The sequence below is a fragment of the Hippopotamus amphibius genome, chromosome 16 (genome assembly GCF_030028045.1).
Source record: "Hippopotamus amphibius kiboko isolate mHipAmp2 chromosome 16, mHipAmp2.hap2, whole genome shotgun sequence".
Classification (NCBI taxonomy): domain Eukaryota; kingdom Metazoa; phylum Chordata; class Mammalia; order Artiodactyla; family Hippopotamidae; genus Hippopotamus; species Hippopotamus amphibius.
Window position 1 is genome coordinate 37,780,736 of NC_080201.1, and position 27,918 is coordinate 37,808,653.

General features: G+C 50.9%; 1 protein-coding gene across 2 annotated transcripts in view; it reads right to left on the reverse strand.

Moving 5' to 3' along the window:
* Positions 1–4,146: 4,146 nt before the first annotated feature.
* Positions 4,147–27,918, reverse strand: part of GPT2 (glutamic--pyruvic transaminase 2) — a 31,719-nt gene continuing 7,947 nt past the window's right edge. For both annotated transcript variants that reach the window (XM_057711415.1, XM_057711416.1), the window contains 9 exons: positions 25,784–25,892; positions 22,714–22,847; positions 20,107–20,350; positions 16,080–16,159; positions 14,270–14,406; positions 10,583–10,757; positions 8,968–9,123; positions 7,826–7,938; positions 4,147–6,585 (listed from right to left, as the gene is read on the reverse strand). In XM_057711415.1, coding sequence (XP_057567398.1) covers positions 6,495–6,585; positions 7,826–7,938; positions 8,968–9,123; positions 10,583–10,757; positions 14,270–14,406; positions 16,080–16,159; positions 20,107–20,350; positions 22,714–22,847; positions 25,784–25,892 — 1,239 coding nt within the window. In that variant the 3' untranslated portion in view covers positions 4,147–6,494. The remainder of the gene's footprint in view (positions 6,586–7,825; positions 7,939–8,967; positions 9,124–10,582; positions 10,758–14,269; positions 14,407–16,079; positions 16,160–20,106; positions 20,351–22,713; positions 22,848–25,783; positions 25,893–27,918) is intronic.

A 27,918-nucleotide genomic window follows, 5' to 3' on the forward strand; every position in this document is an offset into this window, starting at 1 on the left:
AAAATTAGGATCTAAACGCATGTCTCAACCATGTAAAAATACTCTCAGGAAGAGGACAGTAAGGAATGTTAGGGGAATTCCCTGGTGGTCCAGTGGTTAGGACTCCACGCTTTCACTGCCCAGGGCCCAGGTTCCATCCCTGGTTGGGGAACTAGGATCCTGCAAGCCATGTGGCACAGACAAAAAAAAAAAAAAAAAAGGAATGTTAGGCTTGATTAATTTTGGTTAGAGGAATACAGGGGATTTTAAAATTTCTTCCTTGACTTTTTTCCCACATGAACATCTTTACTTCGATAATCAAAATTTTTTTTGTTTTACACTGTTATTTAATGTACACTTTTGTGCTCTGACCTAAGCATCACTAGGATTCTGGATGTTTCTACAGTTTTGAAATTTAAGGGCTTCCTTGGTGGCACCATGGTTAAGAATCAGTCTGCCAATGCGGGGGACACGGGTGCGATCCCTGGGCTGGGAAGATCCCACATACCGTGGAGAAACTAAGCCCGTGCACCACAAATACTGAGCCTGCGCTCTAGAGCCCGTGAGCCACAACTATTGAGCCCACGTGCCACAACTACCGAAGCCCACGTGCCTAGAGCCTGCGCTCTGCAGAAAGAGAAGCCACCACAATGAGAAGCCTGAGCACCACAACGAAGAGTAGCCCCTGCTCACTGCAACTAGAGAAAGCCCGTGTGCAGCAACAAAGACCCAATGCAGCCAATAAATAAATTAATTAAAAAAAGAAATTTAATATCTTCAAAATGATTTCAAGGTTATGCATTCAGAGCAAAGGCAGACGAAATTGGGGAGAAGACAAAAAAGATTCATGAGAGTCAGCCCTTCATATCCATCAATTGAACCAACCTCAAATCAAAAAAATTTTTTTTCAGAAAATTCCAGAAAGCAAAAGTTGACTTTGCCACACACCAGCAACTATTTACATTGCATTTACAACTATTCATATAGTAGTTACAAGTTACATTGTATTAGGTGTTATAAGTAATGTAGAGATGATTTAAAGTATATGGGAGAATGTGCATAAATTATATGCAAATACTATACCATTTTATATAAGGGACTTGAGCATCCTCAGATTTTGGTATCCTGGGGGATCCTGGGACCAATCCCCTGTGGATACCAAGGGATGACTCTATCTCTTCTAATATTTTTAGTGATAGATTCTTTTTTTTAATTGTGTTGATCTACAATATTATGTTAGTTTCAGGTGTACAGCATAGTGGTTTAGTATTTGTATAGATTATACTCTATTAAAAGTTATTACAAAATAGTGGCTATAGTTCCCTCTGCTGTACAATATATCCTTGTTGCTTCTCTATTTTATGTATAGTAGTTTGTATCTCTTAATCCCATACTCCTGTCATGTCCTTTCCCCTTTCCCTCTCCCCACTAGTAGTTTGTTTTCTAGATCTGTGTTTCTGCTTTGCTATATACATTCGTTTGTTTTTTAGATTCCACGTGTAAATGATATCATACGCTATTTGTCTCTATCTGACTTACTTCACTTAGCATGATATTCCCTAGGTCCATCCACATTGCTGCAAATGGCATTGTTTCAATCTTTTTTTTATGGCTGAGTAATATTCCATTATGTGTATTTATGTATATATACCACATCTTCTTAAGCCAATCATCTGATGATGGGCACTTGGGTTGTTTCCATGTCTTGGCTATTGTAAACAGTGCTGCAATGAACATTGGGGTGCGTGTATCTTTTTGAATCAGTGTTTTCATTTTTTCCAGATATATACGCAGGAATGGGATTGTTGGATCATATGGTAGTGCTATTTTTAGTTTTTTTGAGGAAATGCCATACTGTTTTCCATAGTGATTACACCCATTTACATTCCCACCAACAGTGTGCGAGGGTTCCCTTTTCTTGACACCCTCTCCAGCATTTGTTATTTGTAGACTTTGTGATGATGGCCATTCTGACTGGTGTGAGGTAATTTGTTTTTTCTTTTCCTTTTTTTTTCTTTCTCTAATAATCAGCGACATTGAGCATCTTTTCATGTTCCTGTTGGCCATCTGTATGTCGTCTTTGGAAAAATGTCTATTTAGGTCTTCCGCTCATTTTTTGATTTTTTTTTTAACATTGAAGTGTATGAACTGTTCATAGTTTTGGATGTTAACCCCTTGTTAGTCTTGTCATTTGCAAATATTTTCTCTCATTCAGTAAGTTGTCTTTTCGTTTTGTCAATGGTTCCCTTTGCTGTGCAAAAACTTTGAAGTTTAATTATTTATTTTTGCTTTTATTTCTTTTGCCTTGGGAGATAGATCCAAAAAAATATTGCTACAATTTATGTCAAAGAATGTACTGCCTATGTCCTCTTCTAGGAGTTTTATGGTTTTAGGTCTTATATTTAGGTCTTTAATCCATTTTGAGTTTATTTTTGTATATGGTGTGAGGGAGGAAATGTTCTAATCTCACTGTTTCACATGTAGCTGTCCAGTTTTCCCTGCACCACTCATTGAAGTGAGTCTTTTCTCCATTGTACATTCTTGCCCCTTTGTCGTAGATTAATTGACCGTAGGTGCAAGGTTGTCTCATTTTTTTAAGTGGGAGATTGAAATCTCAATAGGAAACTCTAGCTGAACTGTTCCTCTTAAGAGAGCTGGGTGTGTGTCGGCAGTAAGTTTCACTTTCCTTTCTCTTGAGAGTTCTCCTGGCTTGGTGGCAAGACAAAGGCCAAAAGCAAGGCATCTGGAAGACCTCAGAAGGCATTGTGGAGAGAGAAGAGGTGGGTAGAGGCACCCCCAACTAGGTAGAGAACGGCATCAGCCCCTCCCTCCCAAGCGTCACCCACATACTTCTTTTTAGCCCAGCACCGCTGGGTGGATGGGATTTGAGCACTGAACCATCTGGTGGCCATTCCACGTGTAGGCTTTTTGAGGACAGTGACCACATCTTATTAGCTTCTGATTCCGCATTCCCTAGAAGTCTGTGGCTTATGCTGGGTCCTTATTTGAACGCTTTCTAGGTGTAGTTACAGCAAACACTATACCAAAAATAATCTAGAGTGATAAATGTATTTCCCAATCCTTGTCTATTTAATAAACTCTTTGCATAATAAACCACACCAAGTTTGCTCCCCAGACAAGATGTACGTGGTCCTGGATGTGTGTGTGTGTGTGTGTGTGTGTGCGCGCAGAACATCTCCAGTCCCTTGATTATCAACCAGTAATGACTTTCAACGTGCCTTGAACACAGCACCCCCAGCCCCTCTCTAAAGAGCCACCTGTAGTAAATGAGGTTTGTGGGTGCAGCACCACCTCCAGCCCCCAGTCCTGTGGGAAGCAGCTTCTCCAATGGCCCTGATGGGGCTGGTGATTCTAGGCCCTTCTCTACCTCTGCGCATGCACAGGACCAGCCAAAGGACTCTATTCTCAAAGGCTACAGCGACTGTTCAGGGAAGGGCATGTGGACCAAGGCAGAGCCCTCCTGTGGGATTTTTCGATGTAGAAATGGATAGACAAGCAGGCAGGCTTTGCACTCAACAGTGCACATCAAAACTAAAGTCAGCATCCCTCCAGGATTTCAATAAATTCCTCTTATATGATGCAATAAATTCCCTGCTGCTTAAGCTACTTTGAGTATGTTTCCATGTCTTCCACCTGAAAGAATCCTATTTTTAAAAAAAAAATATTTTTCAAATTTTCTTTAATAAAGACAGAAGTTTCAGTTTTAAGTGAAAAATAAAGTTTTGAATTCCAGAGCCACACGTTAAAATTGACGTGGTCTGGGAAAGCCTGGGAAATGCACGAAACCCCTTGTAGAGGCAGCTCCCCTTTCCCCACTGGCTTCAGGGCTGCTTCTCCAGATCCCCTGCCTGCCTGCCTGCCCTCCCCTGCCCCCTGCGAAGAAGCTGCTAGTTCTTGTTTCACTCCCACTAGAAAATCAAGATCTGTTTTCATTTGAACAACATTCTGCTTTAAAGCATCTGTGAAGTTTTCCCACCTCAAGCAATAAAAAGCAGCCCAGGGTCCTTGGGGTTGACACCTAAGAAGAAATGGAAATGGAAAAGCTGTGACTTAGGAACATAAGAATGACCATAAGACTGAAGATGTACAGTTAGTGACGCTTGATATTTAGATGTAAACTACAAAGAAAGTGAAACAGTCGCCATTTTGGACATATATTTTATTGTTTAGAAATTTCCACCAGAGCTATCATGAAGTACCTTTGTCAGGAGATGCCTGTGAGAATCCAGATTGGAAAACAGAGACAGGCAGGCCTGCCAGCTCTTCCTGCAAATCCACAAACATGGGGACCACCAGTCCAGCCTCAAGGTGCAAAGTGATGGACCACCAAGGTATAACCCAGCATCCCCCATGTGCAGATCTAGATGAACAGCAGAAAACGTCACAGGTTTAGATTTAAAGCGAGACCTCAAATGACAAATGACTTACTCTGGCGGTGCCCAAACAAGACATCAGAACCTGCAGAAAAATCTATCATGATCAGCGTTCCTATCTGAATGAAGTTAACCTCCTAAACCAGCGGACCTTATTAAGTTTTTACTCATTTATTTTAAAAGCAAACCAAGTATATACAGCATCTTTTTAAAAAAATCATGTAAACATTGCAAAGTTTTTAGGGGTTATTTATAATCGGAAGAGATTTATAAAAAACTACTGGACTCGTTAAAACTACAAATACTAAGCCCACCTCCCCCCATGAAAAAAGCAATTGTTACAAAAATATAAAAAATATACTAGCTTCTACTATTTAACCTTTCCACCAGAAATCTCACAACTCTGGGACACATCCTGGCTTACATACCAGCAATGAGCACAAGTGCAATTTTCTGATTTTTTAAGGAAGAAAAAGTTCCAAAACATTCCCTTTGTTATTTGAGATTGTGGCTACTTTCTTCAGAGGGACTGAAATGCTAGTGGGTGGGGATGGTTTGAAGTTTCCTGCTGCAACCCCTGCATGGACCCAGCGTGGGAGTTATAGCACAGGAGGCTGCTTTCAAAGCTCACTCCTTCAGCCTCTTCCGATTTCTCTCTCCAGTCCCTTCAATCTCCCTTTGGAATGGGCTGGATCCCCGGACTCCTGAGCTGCTCTTGGCTTCCCTAACCGCCCACCAGGGAAGGCCCACTGCAGGAGAAGAGGGCATTTAAGTCTGCTCCCGCCTGCAGTGCTCACTTTCTGGGAGCACGGGTTGGGTCCCCCTCCCAGGTTTGCTCCTGCCAGGGAAGCTGCACGCTTGGCAGATAATCCCCCACCCCCGAGAGATGACTGATGCTCCAGGACAGTCTGCAGAGTCTGGGAGGGGAGCCAGCAGCAGAGGTGGAGGGCAAACACTTTGCATGTAAAGTAAAATACTTCTACAAAGTTTGAATCAGATCACATGTACGCAGCAACCATGCTACCAGGCACTTGGACCAATTAAGAGCTAGGAAATGGACCAAATTCTGCTGAAACAACTCAACAAACACTACAGGAGGAGGCTGCGGTTTACTATCTTCATGTCCTTAAGGATACCCCTCACTCACTAGGACATTTTCAGTGTTTCCTTGCCCTACTATCACCTAAAGGCTCACTCAAGCCCTTGGGTGAGACTGGTTGCTGGGTAACAGTGGGATGGATCCACACCGCCGGGTAGAATCCCTCCATGTGACTGGGATGTTGCTGGGCTGAACCCCGTGTGCCTGGAGTCCAGGGAGACCTCTAGATGGGCGTCCCAGCCTAAGCTTGCTCAAGAGAACCCTTCACCCAAAGCCCTCGTGTATGTAGAGTCCTCATTACCTGCTGTGTGCTCCCAGGTGGAGGCCCAGTTCAACTCGCAGCCTGGCTCACACCCACTCCTCCCCTGAAGGACCCTATGACCTTGGCCATAGCACCCCCCGTGCCTGCCACCACCTAGTCTGGCGTCTGGTCCAGACCCGTGTGCTGCTGACCTTACCATTCTCGTCTGGGAGCAGGCTGCCTGCCTCCAGGTCAGGAGGGCGGGCCCTCTCTGAGCCCCCACTGGACTCCAGGCTCTCCTGTTTGAAGGACTAGATCACACCGCTAAGGGTTTTATTTCACAGATTACAGCGGTGAGTTTGGGATTTCCAGTCCTCATCATGGTTAAGTTATACATTTCCCGACACCTTGTTTCTCCAGATCTGAAACAGCTCATCCAACACACCTTGGCTGTTTCAAACCCCGAATGAATTTTCCAAAAGCAACAATAACAGATTCAGAGAACACCACCACATACGCCGAGCAAGTCCCCTCTACTTTGGTTACATCAAACAACAGGGCTTCTGAGACATCCCCAATTCACATTTGCTCAAGAAGAGAGGTGCTCCCAACATCAAGGCACAAAGAAAGAAGTCTCCTGGGGCAAAATGACGATGAAAGCGACCAGTGGCCTTCATCAGGCCTGAGGCGGAGTCGCTGGGGGAGGTGAGTCCAGTCTGGGCTGGGTGGGCATCAGGAGGAAGGCTGAGGGCCAGGTCTCCCTCTGCGGCCCGAGGAGTCCTCATGCATACGTCTCCAGGAACTTTATGTGGAAGTCCTTCACCTTCTGTAGGACGGTCTTTAGCTTCTCCACTGGAGGAAGAATGGTCATCCTGTCAGGAAAGAGAACAGCATCAGTCAGATGAGCTGCTCTGGAAAAAGGGGACAGAAGTCACCCCGGCAGGTAACTCCTCCACCTGCAGCTGCAGAGACCAGGAGGGTGGGCCAGCCGCGTGGGGAGGGACAGGCCTGTCTCGTCCACGGCGACAGCTCCAGGCCCAAGGTAGCACCCAGCATGTGTTGAACCACTTTTCCCCACCATTCACACCTTTTTTAAAGTCAACTCACACATGTGAACAAAAGCAATAAGCCAGTGGCAGCATCTCGGCACACTAACACATCCACTCATATCACAGGTCTGCCCAGCACGCGGACGGGTGCACAGAACCTTCTCTAGCGCGTGCCTCTTGGTATTTCCTATGGCTACGGAGTGAGATTCCACTCCTGCTAGATAGGCCTTTTCTATCTCCACCATCAGTCTCAGAGTGAGAAACTCCAGTCACAACGTTCCTCCACAGGAATTCCCATGTTGCCATGGTAACCAACTCCTCCCTCCAATACTGTCAACCTGCTTCCCAGCCCTACAGGCAGACCTGGAGAAGTAACCGCTTCTTGAATGAGCCATGAATTGCCAAGATGAACGCAACTAGGGTGGAAAGGCCATCCACACATATTTGTCCATGAGGGGGCGCTACTCACGACCTTCACCGACTCAAGACTTAGCCCCAGTGGCTAAGCTCATGACATTGCTTTTCTGCTGCAGGAAACATCTGAGAGTGCCGCGCATGGAGAGTGGTGCTGTTTGGAACAGTGCTGGCCTTGGTGGAAGCCTCTGCTGAGCTGCTCCGGCTCGCCCAGCAGAGTCACGTGCCTGTGAAAGGCGGCAGAGCAATTCTACCATGTCTCAGAGGCAACATCCCAGCAGACTTTTGGTACAGTGGACAAGCAACTGAGCCCTTGGATGCTATATGATACTATCACGGAGTTGAAAAGGGACAAGGGAAGGAAAAGAAAACACAGCACTGGGAACACTGCAACTGCAGATGGCATGTGATAGAAAGATGCAGTGGAGGGGAGGCAGAGCGGTCAAGGAGATGACCTTGGAGTCCACCCACAGTCTTCCTTAGTCCCTGGTGCAGGATCTCAGCTACCCCTGCGGCAGGAAAGAACGGGAGTGGGATGAGGGGGACGGGGTTCCGCGCATCCCAGTCTCTGCAGCCGCCGTGCTATTAAGAAACCCAAGTTGCCCAAGACAAACTGGGGACCAGGCCCCTGGTACAGAGCAAGTGGTACCTGAAGTGGTAGGTGCCTTCCCTCTGCCCAAAGCCGCTGCCAGGCACAACGCAGATGCCCGTCTCCTCCAGGAGCTTCATGCAGTAGAACATGTCGGGGGCCATCTTATGGGCCTGCAGGAGCGGGACAGAACTTAGGATTCATTCCTGGTTTCACACAGCACAAACATTACAATCTCAAAGCCAAATACAGAGATGGCAGGTTCTTTCCCGTGGCAGGGCCTGTCTGCCCTCCTTTCCTGTGAGAACCAAGGCAGGACGCTGGGTGCTCTAGGCAGCTGGGGCCAGGAACAAAAAACCCAAAGGCTACTTGGGGACAGCTGTGGGCAACAGGGCTTCTGCTCTCCACTCGGGAGCGCCAGCCTGTTGCCTGTGTACCCCACCCCCATGCAGCAGCTCCACAAGCATTGGTCGTGGCCTCCTATACACCAAGCTGGGGCTCTGCTCTGTGCCCGGAGGGCCTTAAGGAACAAGCCTCTCAGGGGCCCTGCTGATGGCGCTTCTCACACTTCAGTTTGCCCACCCAGGCCACCTTTTAAACAGATTCTTGTGCTCCCGTATCAGAAATTCCGATTCAACTGGCCAAGGGGTGGGGCCAGATTCTGACTGTTTAACGGTATTGAGGAGGTAAGGGGGTGTGAGGACACTGTCAGAGATACTGCTCTGGCCCTTGACCCTCAAACCAGGGTCTGTGGCACCACCTGAGAACCTATTAGAAATGCAGAACCCTGGGCCCCTCCATAGACTCCTTGAACCAGAATCGACATTTTTAACAGGACCCCAGGTGATCCAGGTACACATTCAAGGTGGAGAAGCGCTGCTCTAGGTGCAGTGGCCGGTGGAGGAGACAGCTCTCGATGCCTTCCCAGCATCTGTTCAGTTTTAAATGCATCACATCACACCTGGGCACCTGCCTTCAGCGTACCACTCACCTGGGGCCGACCTCACGCCCGCCCCATCACCGCAGCATGCTGCAGGGCTAGGTCTCCAAGAGCCCATCATCTTACACATTAAGTACCATCCCATCTGACCAATAGATACACAAAGTTCAGAGCCTCTAGGGCCAGCACATTTGCTCCCCAAGGCAAGAAGCAGTCCCAAGTGAACCCAGTGAGAGCTCCAGGCGTGGCCCAGCCCGCTGACCTGAGCTTCCTCCACGGCTCTGGCAGGGATGAAGATTCGAGGAAAGGCGTACATGGCGCCCTGCAAGGGGTTGCAGTGGATTCCTGGGACTTGGTTAAATAGGTCTTCTGTCAGCTTAGCTTTTTTGGCCAGGTTACCCAAGACGGATTCTTTCTCCTGATGAGACAGAGAAAGCCCAGGAATCAGCATCTCTGGACGTCAGGGCTCCAGACACTGGAAACTCTCCCTTCAAACTAGGGCGTCAGGGCAGACTGGTGAGAGGCGAGCTTGCGTGAACATGAGCACAGCAAACAGGGCAGGTGGGCGAAACACACGTCCCCCTCTAGGAACTTTTACAACGCACGCTCAGTCCATGAGGCTGCCACGTGCCCCTGGGCAGGGGCACGTGAGCCAGGGTAGGTCCTAGGTAGCCTGTGTCATGGGTTCTACTCTTGTACCAGGATGTCATTCCTGAAAAGGAGAAAAACCTGCCCATTGGTTTGAAAGAACTTGGCCCTGAACGGAACACCCTAAAACATGCTTCTAAGAGACGGCCTCACCACTTCATTCTGGGGAGCCACCCTCCCCTCAACCCCATGTGGTGTGTTTGGGGCACATGATCCAGGCAAAGCACTTCTGCAAGTACTGCTGGAGTTCGGGGGTGAGAGGTGAAGAGGTGTGGCCCACGAACAAATGGGTCAGCAAAACACAGCATGTACACACAGTGGAACGTCAGCCTTTAAGAGGAGGCACATTCGGACACATGCCACAACAGGGATGAACCCTGAAGACATTACGCTAACTGAAATAAACCAGTCACGAGAAGGCAAATGCTGTATATGAGGTACCTAGAGTAGCCACAGTCACAGAGACAGCGGGTAGAGTAGAGGCTACCAGGGGCTGGATCGGGGGGGGGGGAAGTGAGGAGTTACTGTTTAACGGGTACAGAGCCTCAGTTTGGGGTGATGAAAAGGTTCTGGAGACGGATGATGGTAATGGCTGCACAACAATGTGAGTGTACTTCATGCACTAAACCGCCCAGTTAAAAATGATCAAAATGGTAAACTGCATGTTCTATGTATCTTACCACAATTTTTAAAAAAGGTTGTGAATGTAGAACAGTTGGGAAATGATTTCTTGGTTATATGACTAATAAATTCCATTTCTGTTTAAACTAGTTAGAGTTGGGTTTTTGTCACTTGCTGTTAAAAGGGTCTGACTGCATCACTTCAAGCTGCAAGCATATCTGGTTAAGCAACAGGCAGGCCAGTGGCCTAGAATCAATGCCATGCTCATCCATTCCCTCTTTTAGTTTAGTAACAGAATCACCCCCCCACGCCAGGGTGTTCTCAGGATACAAAGCCATTCCCTCTGGGTGCCTGCCTATCCGTGGTGCTCACAGGTGAGAAAAGGAAAGGGTGTCCCCCTCCACACACACACATGCAACAGTCCTCCCACTTCAAATACAGCCCAGCTGCATGCTGAGACTTAACCTCATTGGGGTGGGTCAGGCACCACGTGGAACCACGAGCGCCCCCTGGAGGCCATCTGGAGAGAGGCTGGCCATGGAGACTATACGTGGTGAACACTGGCTGCAGCAGTGATGCAGGCAGGCCACGGGACACAGCTGACTCACCCTGCTGAACTGCTCGAAGGATTCCTCTCCTGGCACTGGGGGGTTCACAACGATGTCCATGGCAGCCTGCCCAGACACCGGCGGGCACAGACGCACTGAGAGCAGCTTCACCAGTTGGCCCTTGATCTCGGGGTGCAGGTTGATCACCTCCATGTAGCCTCCTCTGTAGCCACACCTAGAAGGTTGAAGAGAGGGAGAGGACCCACCAGTCACAGAGAGACCCCTACTAAGTGCATCCAGCCGGCCAGAATCTTCCGTAACCATCCCCATGCCCAACACTGAGCTGCCCGGTGTGGCCGAGTTCTTGCCAATGAGAAGTGAATGGGAGCGATGTGTGCAAATTTTACATTACTTCCTTTAAAGCATGCTTTCTCCTTCCTCTCTCCTTTTCCCAGCTTCCTGAGAAATGCAGCCTCAGTGCTAGAGATGATGCATGTTGAGAAGACAGAGCCTGTCCGCCAGCCCATCTTCAAATGACCTCACACAGCAGAGACAGTCCTGAGCTCCCCCTGCCTTTGGACTGTTATCACAGAGACACACTTCCATCTTGTTTGAGCCACTGTATTTTGGGGCCTTTTGGTTATAGCAGCTTAGCCTGACCTCTAATTCACTAGCCCTGCTCCAAAGGGGCACATGATTAAGGCCCGGCAACCCCTGCACAGGTTCACGGGGTGGGCATGTGAGCAGCAGCCGGAGGATTTTGCTGGAACTTCCTGATGCCTGATAAAAAACCAACACAAAGGAAAACAGCAGGGAACTTCCTGGTGGTCCTGTGGTTAGGACTCACTTTCACTGCCGAAGGCCCGGGTTTGATTCTTTTTTTTTTTTTTAAATATTTATTTATTTATTTAGGCTGAGTTGGGTCTTCACTGCTGCGCGGGCTTTCTCTAGTTGTGGGGAGCGGAGGCTACCCTTCATTGCAGTGTTCGGGCTTCTCAATGCGGTGCAGAGCACCGGCTCTAGGTGCCTGGGCTTCAGTAGTTGTGGCACATGGGCTCAGTGGTTGTGGGAACTAAGAACCCACCAACCACACGGTATGGCCAAAAAGGAAACAAAAAAAAAAAAAAGAAAAAAAAAAGGAGGAAAGCAGAGCTGAGAAAGAAAACGACACAAAGCCAGAAAGCAGAGACAGAGACCCAGTGACATTTTTAAGCTCGGATTCAATTTTACTCCTTGACTTTTTACTGATATGGTTTTTTAAAAAAGCCTCTTTGATGCAGGTCAATTCAAATTGAGTTTCTGTTACTTATTGCCAAAAGGATCCTGACTGATACAGCATCAAATCTCATGAAAATAAGCTGAGATCATACAAAAAAATAAAACCTTTCAGAACCAAATCAGCTCCATCAGCTACACTTTTTGGAGCTATGTCTCCTTCTCTGGACTGTGACTGACAACATTCAGATTAATGACTACAGAAAGGCAGGCACCAGCGCCTACCTTCCTCTGTATATGCACACACCCACCCAACCTCAGAGTGCCTGATATGATGAGACACTCAATAAAACACTTTGGGGATCAGGCTGCAGAATGAACCGGCAAAGACGGATCCCCATCTGATCCCTCAACTGGTCTTTCCAAGACGGGAAGATAAGTTATGGCATCTCGGAAAGGTCTCCTTTAACAAAGCTTGAAAGAAGAAACTTTCTGCTTTATCCTCTGCTGATGAGCAGACAATCAAATTGGGAAAAGCAGTGTAATCCTAGATAATCAGGACCTGAGGGCAACAGGATGCCAACTCAGGTTACCGACATCCAGAGTATTACCGTTAAAAGAGGAATCAATAACACAGATGGACAGATGGGTAGGTATGTGATAAACACACTTGAGTTTGAAAAATGAGTTAACAAAGAACATATTTGTTTAGGAAAAGAGCTACACAACACATGAAAGTCTAGCAAGGAGGCAGCACCACTGCGGGGGTAGACCAGAAAGACCGGCATAAATCAACCCCTGACTACATCAAATATAGCCCAGAACAGTTGGGCAACCATCCCAAGGGGACAGCTCACTTGACCTGGCCAAAATACTTCTTGAAGCTTCACAGTTATACTGGCCTCCAGACCCCCTCCCACACCCTGACACCTGGCATGTAGCAGAACCCCACAATGAGGGGAATGACTGTCCTTAGCTGTAAATGCACCGGCCTTTCCACCTCACTCTAGTTTGCAGGTTCCTCCTCTCCTCTCCTAACTTCTGAGCAGTGAGGGCCCAGGTTCAGTCCCTGGACCTCTTCTCTATCTACATTCACCCCTGGTGAGATGTCCAGGCTCAGAGATCTAACTATCTAACAACTCATACAGATATCTCGCAAACTTTAATCTCTGGCTGGATATCAGCCCTGAGCTGCAGCCTCACACATCCATCTCCATCTGGACATCCAATAGGCATCTGCAAATTTTACACATCCAAAACCAACTTCCAACGTTCCCCCCAAACCTGCTTCACCCATAGCCATTCTCATCTATTGATGGCAACTCTGTCTTTCCTGTTGTTCGAACAAAAAACTTGGCAATCATCCTTGATTTCTCTCTCTCACACCCACCTTTTCCATCAAGCAATACCTGTCAGCTCCACCTCCAAACATATCTAGGATCCAACATCTTCTCCCCACCGCTACCCTGGCCCACGATATCTCCTCTGGACTACAGTAGCCTCCTGACTTGAGTGCCCGCTTCTGTCCCTGCCCCCAGCACACAGCAACCAGAGAATCTGGTAAAATTAAGTCAGGAGAAGTGACACCTCTGTGTAAACCCTCCAAGGGTTCCCATCTCACTCTAAGTAAAAGTAAAAAATAACCTAAGAAGCCCAGGCCATTTGGCCTCCTATGACTTTTTTGGTCTCAGCTTCTTCCACTTTCCCTCTCACTCCTTTCTAGTCTCCTTGTCACTCCTTGAAAAGCTGCTCCTTCTACCCCAGGGCCTTTGCACATGCTGTTCCCTCTGTCAGGAATGCTCTTTCCTCAGACATCTGCGTAGCTCCCCACCTCCCCTCCCTTGGGTCTTAATTCAAAAGCCAACTCGTCAGTGACCAGACCCCACCTCTTGGCATTCCTATCTCTTCTCTAATTATTTTTATCCACTTGACATGTGATATTCGTTTGTCTACTGCCTCTCTCTCCTCATTAAAGCATAACTCTGCGAGGGCAGGGATGGCTGTGGTTTGCTCACTGCTGTAACTTCAAGTGCCAAGATCAGTACTGGACTCATAGCAGGTGCTCAATAAATATTAGCTGAATGAACGAATACAGGACTGAAGCTGACTCTTTGGCCCCAGAGGGTAGGCAGTGCTAAGGCAGGGTGCATACAGAGCTCCTGCACACAGAGCCTGGCCTACTGGCCCAGCAGCATTTGTCCACGCAACCTGCCTTCCCTGGCCCTCAGAATTCAGTCAAGGTCAGAGCAATAGCGACGCACTGGCAGAAAATACCAGCGTTGGAAGCTGCTGTGAGGTCTTGTTTTCATTTCATCACAGCCTTATTTCATACGCGCCCTCACACAGGGGCTGTCCTCCACCCACCGCGCTCCCCTTGGGGAGTGCGGCCTGTCTCCTCCTGCTTCTTAGATCAGCAGAGGCTGTAGATTAGGGCAGCCGTCTCTGTGCAGCAGGTTGAGGTGGGGCAGGGTGGAGCAGCCCTGGGACCAGGCAGGCCCCGGGGCAGCGGGAGGGAGGTGGGGGCCCACATACTCGCCCATGTAGCCCTTGGAGGTGGAGTGGAAGGAGGCGAGCTCCACGTTGCTGGAGTACTCGGGCCCCATCTCGTAAAGCACCTTCTTAAAGGCGTGGAACCTGCAGTCCGGAGAGTACACGTTGTCCTGGTACACCTGCAGGAGGGCACGGGACGGGGGCGATCAGCACAAGCCCCCCAGAAGCCTGAGCCACCCCGGCGGCGGCTGAAGGAGGGCACAGGTGCTCCGGGCCAGCCTGCAGCCAGGCTGCCTGCCACGAAGCCCAGCCTCAGATGCCACTTCCAAACCGGATGTGCCTGAGGGAACCTTCCGGAACAAGCAAGGAGGGAAGGCCTTGGGCTGGACGCCCACTGGACTCCCCCACAGTAGCCGCACCCAGTCTCCAGACCTCCTCTCTGCCTCGTGTGCCAGTGACGACATGGAGGACCCCGCCTGCCCGAGCAGGTCTCCCTCCCGCAGTGTGGTGCTCACTTCCGTCAACACGGTGAGTGGTGAAAGCACTTCGTGTACCTGGGCCCTGACCTCCCCACCTGAAGGGCTAACCGAGTTCCCTCAGCGCTTCATGGCTCTCACCCAGTTTTCCGCCCACCATCACTGTCAGTCCCCACACACTGTGTGCCTCCCTGTCCGCACACTCTAGCACGCAGCAGGCAAGCACCCCATCTGCCCTCGGAGATGAGCTTCCCATACCCAGTTTGGAGATGAGGGAAACTGAGGCTCCCCGGGGCGCTGCGGGTCAGCAGGCGGGTCAGGCCAGCACCGCCTTCAACAGGCCAGGCCACGCTTCCTCCTCTCCCCAGCTCCTCTACTGCCGCCCCCACCCCTCGCTCTCTTCCCAGACCCTGAGAGAAGAGGTCTGCGCACCAGGTCACTCTGCAGCTCCTTCTCTCCTATATAGAAAGGAAGATTTTAAGGTCCGTCTGCTAGTAATCATGGCAACAGTTTGGTGGGTAAGCCCCGGGGCGGGGGGGTGGGTATAAGGAGCAAAGGATGGAGCCCGTGTGCTAGAAGCTACCACTAACTAGAGATTATGCAGAAATGAAGACGTGAAAACAGGATTTGACAGGTCTTTAATTTCTTCCTTGCAAAGCAGGAAAAGAATGGGCAGGACTTGTCTCCAGAACTGGGGTTCAAGAAGCAGCAGCTGTGAGGTTAATTGAGATTCCCCTCCTCATAGGACACAGCTCTAGGCCCACCCAGCACCCACTCTCCCTTCTTAAGAGGCCCTCGATTTGCCTCAGGGAACACCCTCCCCTGCTCTCTGTCTGCAGGTCTGGGGGCACAGGGCAGAGACCCCACCCTTTGCCCAGGGCCTGGTCAGTTTGCATATTGCAACCACTGGGCCACAGTCATTGATTCAGAATTGGGCGTTTGACCCAAGTTGCACCAATGAGGCTCAATCCTGAGACTTTTGCTGGAACCACCAGGAAGAAATGCTCCCTTTCTAGGCTGGGAAGATGGCAGGCCTGTGTGTGAGGCCAAGGCAGCAGGATGGAATGAGGGAGGAGCTGGAAAATATGGAAGTCCCTGGAGCCAGACCCACTCCTTAGACTCCAACACCTTTTAACTTGTCAAATTTAAAGTAGCTTGGGTTAGATTTCTGAAACTTATAACCAAGATTCCAGACCAATATAAGGATGATTTTCAGTCACAGTCTCACAGGTTGTAACACTGAACATCCTCAATCTTGTGAGAATCTCTCCTCCAACACCTAGGAAGTTCTCCCTGGCTATACAGCAACAAGGCCTGGCTCCCTCCCCCAGAATAGAAAGCACACCCTCACCTCTGAGAGCTGAAGCTGCTCTTACCTCATCAGCCAGGAGAAAGAGCTTCTCCTCCCAGGCAAAGTGAATGACGTCCTCTATGCACTTTCTGCTCTGCACCTGACCTAAAAAGTCCCCAAACAAAAGCAGAAGGTAGGTTGTAATGCTGTTTAAATCGTCCCTACGTAAGAATCTCAAGCAGGATCATTTAGGTATCTGTGTTCCCTTGTGACTCTGGGGGACCACCCTCCTTAGCTGCTGTGACTGATGGGGTGCCGTCAACCTCCAGGAAGCCCCGAGGTTCAGCCCCTTCCCGCGGACTCACTGAAGCCAGGTACGTGGAGCGAGCAGTGTTCCACACCTAACTTCCTTGTTATTCTTATTAGAGGTGTGTGGTGTAGAGGTGTGTGGTGATCTGTGCCGGAGGACAGGAAGGCATGGAGGCATCATAAAGAGCAGGAGAATAAAACTGAAGGAGTTAAATCATTCGGCCCTGCTCCCCTCCTCACCCCACAGCAGCAGCACATGAGAACTGCACTGGCTACACCTTCTCCCCACACAAGCTCGTGAGGCAGGGACATGAGCTATAGGCTCAGTGCTGACCCTCAAAGCCAGCACTCAGCAGGGCCCCCGGAAATACTGTGGAATAAGCGCTAAACGAACGACCCTGCCCGCCAGCTCTGGTTTCTCCCATCAGCAGCTACGCGGGAGCTGCACCCGCTGAAGATGCTGTCGGGTACCCGCAGTGTCCCTGCCAGGGTCCCCCTTCAGGGCTTGATTCAGTACTTCATCCATCTTAGAGAAATGAATGCCAGCAGCAAAATGTTCACCCATCAGTTCACATGAAATACTGTGGGTTTAGGTGGGGAAACGAACACATGCAACAAGGCAGAAATGAACCTTTCCCAGTATTTCCCGAGGCCCACTGTGAGTGTTGCACTGGGATGTCTGACGCGCTCACATAGCTTCTGGAAAAGCCCCAGTCAGGCTTGCTTACTTCTCACAAAAGGCTGTTTCTTTGCTATACATAAATGTGCATCTATGGATGTTACATATACGTATACGTCTACACGTGTATGTATGTGCACATGTACTATTTATAGATGCATCTATATCTTGATGTAAAGCAGTATGTAGAGTATGCTACCTTTCCGTTAAAAACAAAAATAATTATATTCTTGTCTCCGTAAGAATAACAAGAATAAGTCTTAGAAAAAAACATATAGATGTATCTTATAAGAGCGTGGTATGATTCAGCCAGGATTTCAGACTTAAACTATCTAAGCAACAAACCAATTCCTCTACAAAGGGACCAATGTGTCTCCTGCCAAGCAAGGGCCAAGCGGGCTTCCTATGAAGCAAGCTCACGGCTCTGGGAATTAGGAAGGGCAGTAGCCCTGGATGCTACAAGGAACCAGCCGCTGTTGCCACAGACAGACAGTAGCTGCCTATCCAGGGGGCTGAGCCTGGCTGCAAATGTTTCTTGTCTTCCCTCCCAGGGCTGCCATCCCACAAAGTGTATCCTGTTAGAATGCAAGCCAAGGTTCCTGCACCAAGAGTATCAAACCATGTGTGCATGACGCCAGGGGAAGTGCTAAGGGCAAGGCCAGGCCTCAGGAGGCCTGCCGCTGAGAAGGAAAGGAGACCTGCTGTGCGCAAGGAACCCCCTTGATAGGAGCGATGCAAACTGTAGGACAAGGACAGAGCTTGCTTCTCTCCAGTGCCTGGGAGTGAGCAGTCACTCGGAACATGCCTGCTGAACCAGTGGATGGACAAACATGCGGTGCTGCAGGAGCCTCGCATAGGCTCTGGAGGGGCAGGGCACAGCTGTGCCCAGCAGGGGGAGACACAAGCCCACCCCACAGAAGAGGTGGCTCTGGAGCAGGCCACAAAGGCTGGGGAGGGGTCTTTGAAGTGCCCCTTGCCAGAGGCTGAGCCACAAACTAATGGGGACACCTGTTGCTTGCACCAGCCCAGCATCCTGCCCTGCTCTGAGCAACAGCACTCAGCTGCCTCGGGGGGAACTCCCTCTCATTAAACTCCAGCAGAGGACGTGGGGCACAGACCCAGCCAATCAGCCCCAGCGATTTCACTAGGTCAGGCATGGGCAGGTTGGCCAATGTGTGCCAGTGAGAGTCTGGCCTGGGGCTCTGGCTGAAACTACGGGCAAGGCTCTCTGCAGAGGACGCTCAGCTGCTGGGCAATGACTGGAACTGCGGAAGGCCACTCCAGGACAGACACTTCCTGAGAAGGATTCCAACCCGGAGATGAGCAGAGCTGGGAAACGGCCTGGGGCTCCTATGGAAATGACGCTGATTCAAGGGTGCTGCTTTACCCTGGACTTCACAGACCCACTGCCTTCAAGTCTTAAGATGAGTTTCTGTCTTGAATTCCAAAGAGCCCTGTTAAGCTGCTAATATTCCAGTCCATTTTGATACCTTTTAGCCAAAGTGGTCATAGTGTGTGGTCCAGGCAAGACATATGGTCATCACAGGTGGGTTTCTATTTTCCATCCCCCATCTTCCAAAAGCTGATTTTCACAAATTAAGACCCCAGAGAGAGAATTCCCTGGTGGTCCAATGGTTAGGACTCAGTGCTTTCACTGCTGGGGCCTAGGTTCAATCCTTGGTCAGGGAACTACACAAGCTGTGCAGCATAGCCAGAAAAAAAAAAAAAGACCTCAGAGAGCAAAACTAACCTCTGCCTGCTCATAAAATTATTCTTTAGAAAAATTGCTTATATTAATATATACTCACATGACCCTCCCCCCCCCCCTTTGACCTAAAACAGGAAAGAGGAAAGTCTAGTGCAGTTGTTTCTCCCCAGACAGGTGAAGATTTATGTAAGCACCTGGCCAAGAAGTTACCAACCCTATGATATAAACTAGGTATACAGAGTATTTCCCAAGATGTAGGACCTGCTACTGCAAGTTTGGGACCCGTAGCATCAGCATCACCTGGGAACTTGTTAGAAATGCAAATTGTCAAGCCTCACTCCGGCCTAATTACATCAGAATACCTAGAAGTGGGGCCCAGAAGCTTCTTGCGTTTGTTTTCGTTTTTTTAACAAGCTGAAGTTTTAGAACCATCATCCCAGGGCAGTGCTTCTCATCCTCAGCTGCACAGAATACTGATGTCTGGGCCCCATTCCCAGAGATTCCGGGGTGTGGCCTGGCCTTTGATGTTTTTAAAAGCTCCCTTTCTGATTCTAATGTGCAACCGGGCTTGAGAACCCAGCTCTGTCGTTTTTCCTACCGCACCATGGTTAGACCCTCCATCCCTTTCCCCAAGCAGATGGTGTAAATAAAGCAGGGTGCAGGGCAGCTGCACCCATGTTCTGCACTCGGGAACTCAAGTAGCGCTTTCAGCTGATTGAAGCATCATTTGATGTTCCTAAGAAGCAGATTCCACAATCAACTCCACCATGCTTTGGCGCTGACCCAATTTATCTCAACAAAGGAGGAGAGAGGAGCCCTTGTTCCCGGCATCCGAACAGCATTGAGGGCACATGAAGCCAGCAGCCCGGAAAGATCAAAAGAGGCAGAACTGTGCATTTTTTTAAAATAAAAATATGCAAAATTAGGAGCGCTTTTCTGCTTCTGGAATCAGGTTTTTTTTTGGTTTGTTCGCTTTTGTTTTTAATAAGGCATTTCCTTTTCAGGCCTCAAAATACACAGCAATGCTGTGTCAAAGAAAAACAAAAGCGCACACACCAGCAATCTGAAAACTGGTTCAGAAAAACAATAAGGAGTAAGGGTAAAATGAGACCTATCATTAATGGTGACAGTTTGTGCACGACCTCAAAGAGAAGATTCTGTGCAAATGCAAGAACAGGAAAAAAACCGGTCTTAATAATAACACAACCCTGCCCAGGAAAATGCCTGCATTTGCTCACCTCCTAAGGTGGCCTGTGGCAAATTTTATGGCTTTATGTTAGCAAGTCTGGAGTTGGACTGGGAACCTGGGAGCAACAAGGACTTCATTATTTCTTAGATCTTGGTGTCCAGGTGTCCAGTACTCCAGCCACCCTGCCCCTATCCCCCAAGAAACTGGCAAGCAAGTAAAGCACAGACCTGTGGGGTTCCCGGGGTTGATGATGCACAGCACCTTGGGGTCACAGTGCTCTTTTGCCTCCCGCACGGCCCGCCGGAGCTCGTTCACATTCAGGGCCCAGCAGTTGTCTTCATCCAGGTAATAGTTCACCTGGATGGCATCGAGTTCAGAGATGACCGCCGAGTAGAGGGGGTACTGTGGGATGGGGATCATCACACCCGTCCGTGACTTGCCACCCCCGGAGACCAGGATCTTTAGGATTGTCTGCAACAGAGAAGTCACATCTTACAAGGCCACCGTCACTTTCCACTTGTGGGGGCTGACCAACAGCTGACAAGCTGGAAGGCCCCAACCCCCCACCTTTCACCAGCCACCCCACTGCCTGCCTCCAGCGCAGCCCCACGTGACTTGCTGAACTTTCCTGAGTCTCACGTTCCTCATCTGTAAAATGAGGTCGCTGTGGGACTTCCCTGGTGGTGCAGTGGTTAAGACTCCATGCTCCCCATGCAGGGGACCCAGGTTCGAGCCCTAGTCAGGGAACTAGATCCCACAAACATGCCACAACTAAGGAGTCCACCTGCCACAACTAGACCTGGTACAACCAAATTAGTTAATTAATTAGCTAATAATTTAGTATATATATATAAATGAGGTCTGCTGTGAGAAATAAGCAAAATGTTTTAAAGTTCTTAGTATAGTGCATGGTACGTAAAGACAATACTTGTTAGTATATATATGTATTTTTTGGTATTTTTCAAAGAGGTCTTTTAAGGCAGTAGCCCACAAACTGGCCCTGTCTCAGAATTACTCTGACCTCACCCCTGAAACTCATTCTGTATGTCTGGGGCAGAGCCCAGGAATCTGTCTGGTCAGTAACAGTGCCCAAGGCTGGATAGACCCTTGAAACAAGGGATTGTTGAAATGTGATAAAATACTCAGCTACTGCCACCAGGTGGCGCTTCAACCTGGCTGTTTCCTGAGCTGAGTGGGCCCTAGGTTCACAGGATTCCTGAGAAACCAGGACCGGGGAGTCCTGCGGGGCACTGGTGGAGATGGCAATAAGTCACTGAACTAATAAGCCCAAACTCTTCTGGGCGAGTCCCCACCTTATTTATACACAGACTTAGCTCCTTTCTCTGGCTCTGCTCCTCGCTGCAAGAATGCCACTGGACTAAAAACGGCAATGACCTGATTCTTTCACTACATCTTGAGGACCCCTCCCCCCACCCTCCTCTGGAACCTCTACCTATACCTGGGTTTCTTTGGGAATAGAGAGGGGCCTTGATGGCAGAACAGTGGAAGACGCCATGTTTGGGAGCCTGAGTCCAAAACTAGAATCTCAAATGACTTAGAGCAGGCAGACCACCTAAGGTCTCTGGGCCTCAGTTTCCTCCCAGGCTCCAGGAAGTTTAATGCATTTGAAAGGCTTTAGGAAAGGACTAAAGCATTTAACAAACACCAAAAGCAAGAGCCTTGGAAGTCAAGAGACACAAAGCTAACTCCATCAAAGGAAGGGTCAGACAGGACAAGCTCTCTGAGCAGGGAGAACAAGTGAGTGGATGGCACCCAGCACTGACTGGGCACGCGGGCAGGGTGCCGGATGGGAATGGAGGCTGCAGGTTCCTCAGGCCCTGGGTTCAGCCCCTTCTGCTATGGAACCCCTGGTACCAGCCCCTCTTCACCTCGTCCACAGCTGATCCCCAGCCCAAACCGCCTCTTCTGTTGCCTCCTAAACATTCCCTTACATCTGTGATGCCCCTTCCTGCCACAGTTAAAGCTGAAGAACCTAAATCTACTTACGTCCCTCTGCCTACTTTGAATTCTTCAGTGGCTTCCACAGTTTTTAGGACAACAACCCTTCAGGCTCAGGCCCCACCTGCCTCCCAGCCCATTGCCGGTAAGTGGCCCTCAACACGTGCGCTCATGTCCCCCCGCCCCGCCAATGCTTCATTTCCAAACATACAGCCTCCTTTCAGCTCAAGGCCACTGCACATGTTGACCTTCTGCTCCAAATCTGTCCCTCCCCTGCCTCCCTGAGTTCACACCTACAAAGCTTCCAGATCTCTATCTGCTCAGCCTTCCTTGGAGAAACCTTCCTGCCCTCCCCAGCCCCCCAGGTCAGAGTTCCTGCTGCTCCCTCCTGTAACTTTGTCCTCTTCCAGAAGAGAAACTGAAAGCTTAAGATGTGGCATGTATTTACGTGCTATTAACTCCAATCTGATCCAGTACTGATGTGTAAGCAGAGGCCAAAGGTGTTTGGTTCCCCAATGTCTCCCCAGCACCTGGCACAGTGCCTGGCAGAGGAGACAAACTGTATGTGCTGAGTGAGAAAGGCTGATGCCGCCAGGAAGACGGGCACCCTCAAGGGCCCCAGGACTCCTCCCAGCTGGGCCTGCTGGTGCCACTCTGGAGGGAAACCAAGGCTGCAGGAGTATCCAGGTTCATGAACACTGAACAAAGTAAGGACAGCAGGCTCTCAGGGTGATCCAGACAGCAGGGACCAGAGGGAGGCCAACCTTTCCTCCCAGGCTGTACCCCTGCTAACTGGCTCACACACTTGGCCCCAACATGCAAGGCTGTTCTTCACGTGGGTGAAGAGTGGACAAAAACAAGCTCTCCTCACGTACAGAAATGCCGTCACTAGCTCCAGTGGTCAAGTAAATATTGTCCGGGTCTGCAGGTACACCACCATCTCTCCTGGTGATATAGGCAGCCACATCTTCACGGATGCAGTTGACGCCCTGGCTAGCACTGTAAGACCCTGTAAGACAGCAAGCAAGACAGTGACTAGAGGCGGGACGTCTGGCTCCACAGAGTCTGTGATATCCATATAATTAACTGGGGGTGGGGAGGAGGAGGAGGTCAGGGAGGTCTCAGTGTGGCCCCTATTTCCACTAGTCTAGGCTCTGGAATTGTGGCAAGCTGCTTACCTACCTTTCTGGGCTTCATCCACCCATTCCTGTCACTATCCAGCTGCCCACTCACCCACCCACCCGTCCATCTGCTATCCATCCATTCATCCATACCTCCACTCACCCACCCACGCACCCACCCACCCACCCTTCTGTTCGTCCACCCACGCACTCATCCGTTCACCCACCCGGTATTTACCGAGAACCTACGTCTATGTCAAGCATTATTCCAGGCCCTGGCTTCTAACCAGTTAAACGGTGCCCACACCTGTTTTACCCACCCTACTGGGATTTAGACAGTATGTACCATTACAGCTGGGACAGCTATGCTTTCATCACTGTTGCCTACACAGGGTTCCACAAACTTGAGGATGGTCACCCCAAAATGGCACCACCTGCCTGTCCAGGAGTCCAGAGCCCTGACCAGCACCAACCACAGACTCCCTGGGGCTGCGGGGTGTGACCTTCCTACCTCCACCCTATGCCAACAACATGCTCAGGTTGCCAGTTAGGACCAAAATCCAAACCATCATTTATATGGAGTTCAAAAACAGTGGTGACCACTTTGGGCTTGAGGGTATTGACTGCAAAGGGGCAGAGCGGAGCCTTTTGTGGTGTGGGAACGTTCAATGCTGTGATCTGAGCAGGGGTTACACAGGTGGGCACACATAGGTGCTGTACATTCATATCTGTGCGTTTTACAGGACGCATAATCTTTCGATGAACGTTCTTGTACTGAAACGCACTGATTCTTCAAAGCTCAGATCTAGTCTCTCTAGGAAGCCTGAGATACGGCCCCACCCCAGCCTCTCTCCCAGTCTGTGATTTCCCCAGTTATTTTATATAGATGAAGCCCTGCCTCCCCATGCTGACTCGGGGGCAGGGACCATCACCTATTTCTTCAGTGCATCTCTGTAGAGCACCTACCCCCTGCTTGGCCCCGCCCCACCACACCCGTGTAGGGCACTCTGCCTGGAGACTGATGGCAACCTTCCTCCCACGGCCCATAAACTGGCACCATCTGCTAAATCCCCCAGTGTCATCACACCCAGACCCTTTCACTCGATCACACTCAGTTCTTAAACCTCAGGGCCTTTGCACACACCATTTCCTGTCTGGTGTGCATCAGCAGATTCTCTTACCCTCCACATGAATTTGAATGCTAGTTTCTCCTTAAGTCCTCCCTCTACATTAGAGTCCCTTGTTGTAATCCCACAGCTCTCTGCTCTTGCTCCAAGAACTCATGAAAACCGGGGATTATGTTTTTGTGTTAATTCTTTTTAATGTTTGTTTCTCCCAAATCTGACAGTGAGCTTCATGAGGACAGAAACTCCACCTGCCTTGTTCACCAGTGTCCCTCAGGGCCTAGGGCAGTGCCTGGAACACGGTGTGGGCTCAGAGAGGAGCTGATGAGGGCATTATCTCCCACCTGCCCCAGGTGTGTCTAGGTTTCACCTTAATCCTACTTAAGATCCAGGACACAGCCCTGGCTGACACTGAAAACACTTGCTGATGAAGCTTAGCACATGGAACAAGATCCCCTCCCCGCTCCCCAGACATTCACATCAGATATGCAGGAGTAAGCCCCTCCCCGCCCCCTGGGTTGCAGTTCCTGGAGTCTCAAGCCCTCGGCATGGGTCTTTGAGAAGTGTCTTTGTCCTCCGGGCTGGGCAGAGGGTGCAGGAGGAAAGGAGCCTGGAGGCTGGGCCTCTGGGTCATTGTACTGCCCTCTGCCAGCTTGTGGTTTAGTACTTGCCACGCAAGGTGCTGGCCCACACCCCATCCAGGGAAGCAAAGGGCAGCTGGCCCCTTCCTGAGAGACATGTGAGGGACACAGACTTGGACGGAGGGCTGGTAGGGTGATCACAGCCAGGAAGGTAAGCACAGGGCTCTCCATAACGGGAAAGAGCAGAAAAGGGGGAGGGGACAGGCAGGGAGGTGACAGAGGCCAAGTGTGGCTTCTGATCTCCTGCTGAACACGCCGCAAGAATCCCTGTCCCAATTTGTGGAACACTCGGGCACGTGTCCTAAAAAAGCCCTTAGGACAACTATTATCCTCAGGACAATGGAAGCCGATTCCCTACGTAGGCACCAGCGAAGGAATGAGGAAAAATAAACAGGAAAAAGAACATGAGATGAGAACAAAGAGCCGGAGGCCTGGAGGCTGGAAACCCATCTCAGCAGGGACGGGAGAGAAGATCATCTTCACATCTACAGGGCCTCCCTCTGTCCCTCTGGTGCTGGGGGCCGAGGCTGGGGGTGCGCTCCCGGCACAAAGGAGCACAGGCGGTCGACAGGGACACGACACACAAGTGCGGAGGGGGTGGGCGGGCGGCACCTTCAGAGTGAGGAAGCCACCGAAAGGGGGCCACAGGCACCTCACAGCGCAGCCACAGGGACGTGAGAAGCTGGACCTGCTGGGCAGGTGCCTCCCTCCGGCCTCCCGCTTCAGAGGCCACCTTGGGGGCTCAACCTGCTGCTCTGAGGGAGGGCTCAGCCTCCAAGCCGGCTCCCGCTGTAACCCCAAATCCAGCCAAACGCAGGCTCGTGTACCTGAAGTGCCCCAGGCACCAAAAGATGGCATTGACCCCGTCAGCAAACAGGAGGCTGACAGAGCACGGACAAGAAGAACGTTGTTTTTCATTTACTCTGCACGTCGGCCATCCCACACACATTCACACCCTCACGCGACACATAACCTTCCATTTGGGGCCGGGGCCCAGGCCCACACGGAGAACACACGTTCTTTTCACCCCCGCTGGGACCTGGCAAGTTGGGGCCTCACCCAGGCTGTTCCCGCCACAAGCCTGCAGGATCCGCCGGGCTCGTTTCTTAGCATCTTCTGGGAAGCTGGGGCTGTCCAACAGGTTTGGGTAGGTACAGAGTGCCATCACCTGGAGGAACAGAGGCATGGGCTGGGCTGCCGGCACCCCCCACCCCGGAGGGGCACAAAGGGCGTCGGGCAGGAGACAGCGTGAAGATGACACCTCTGAGGGACAGAGCCGCTGCAGGCCGCTCCACAAGGGGCCCGCCTTGTGGGGGCCTGGGGACAGGTGGGGAGGAGGAGAGTGGACGCTCTGCAGTGGGAGGTGCTGAGAGGCAGGGCCCGTGATGACCTGGGCCCGGGCTGCCAGCAGAGGAGCTGGGAACAGAACGAGGCTGCCACTCTGCCCCAACCCCTCCATGAAGGACAGCGGCTCACGTACCCAAGGCCACCGGGACCAGGGGTTCCAGAGCAGGGGGCCGGGGCTGAGCAGGCAGGTGCACCCCAGCTGACAGGATTGTACAGACCCGTCCTTACAGCCTAAGCACCCCCTCACCCACCCCTCCCACTCTCACCCCTTTTCCTGGCCAGAACTGAAAACTGAGTCAGATTTTTCACCTCTGTAACAGAGAAAATCACCCCAGCCTCACAAATTAAGAGGATTAAGCAAGGAACTGTTTGCAAAAGTGCTGGTAAACCCCGCTTAGCGGGCAAGTCTAAGCCGGACGCTTACGAGCGGTGCCAGGAGCACTGAGGCAGGCTGGGGCTCACGGCTCTGACACCAGTTGGGGGACTTCAGGTGGGCGCAGGCTTCTTGGAACCCGGCTTTTCTTCAAATAGACTTGTGCGATAGGTGGTGACCTGGCCTGCCCTCCTCCCTGGGGCGCTTGGGAAGGCTGGAGGAGGCCAGCACCAGGTGGGAGAGGCCGGGCCTGCCATGGCCAGTGGCAGGGCTGGATCTGGGAGTGTGCCAGCCAGCCAGAAAGGGCTGAGGCAACAGGAGCCTGTTCATACCCAGGGCCCCAGGCACGTGTGGGGAACCCCTGCAGAGCGAGGCCACTTGGGGCCTCTCCTCTCCTAAGCTTTGTGCTTCCAGGATGAGCGTTCAGGACAACCAGGATGCTCTGACCTCCTCCTGCCTCCACTTCCCTGGCAGAGCCACTGTGTCTGGTCTGACCCAATTCCTCATCATGGGCGCAGCTTGGGGCCTCTGACATTCCTGGGCAGCTGGCATACTCCTGAGGTCAGCAGCAGTGGCCACGGGAGTCCACGCAGTGGATGTTCCTGAGGTCACTGCTAGCCTCGGTTCTTCTCCCCCATACCCTGTGCGAATTTCCTGAGGGGCTGCAGGCTGAGGCCCAGGGCCCCCAACACCCTCCACCCAGACAGCAGGGCAGGACTGTCCTTCCCGTGTGCCAGCGCCTGCAGCAGGAAATACAGGCAGGAAAAGACCCGGGTGTTCAGCACTCAGCTTTCCTGCCTGCCCCAGCCTGCGAACCTTAACCACACAAGGACCAACTTTGCTCCTAAGTGGGCCCCATTCCTCTCCAGGATAAAGTTCTCCCCGCAGCTGCTCTCCAGCCTCTGTTCAGCAAGCCCTGTGGCACTCGCCCACCTTATCTTTTCCCCTCTGGCCCACCAACCCCACAATTTTGGCCCATGCAGCATCCTTGCAGTTGGTGCTCAAACTGAAACACTGAAATGTGCCTCTTGAAGGTCTTCACACTCATCGTTTCACGGAGGCCCCCAGCAGTCCTCCGAGCAGCATCTGGTGATCTCCACTTGCCCAGAGCCACCCAATGGTAAGCAGCAAAGCCAACACTCAAACCCAGGGATTCTCACTTGGGAAGCCATAGCTGGACCCCCACACACCACCTCCTAGTCCACTGGGCCTCCACCTCTCGCATCTACTCTCTGATGCCCTCACCAACCCAGCTCCGAACTCAGCATCCAGGCCCACGCACCTGGGAGCCTTGTATACTAGAGCAACCTCAAAATGGGTTTAGGAATTTTAGACAGCTTTGGAAGGGGAGGACACTGAGGGAGAGAAGCAGCGGGACATCAGGCACTGGAGGGGGCTGCTACTTCAAAGGCACCTTCCTGTGGGATTCTGGTGTCTGCTGTGTCCTGAGGTGGCTGGACAGGCAAGGAGGCAG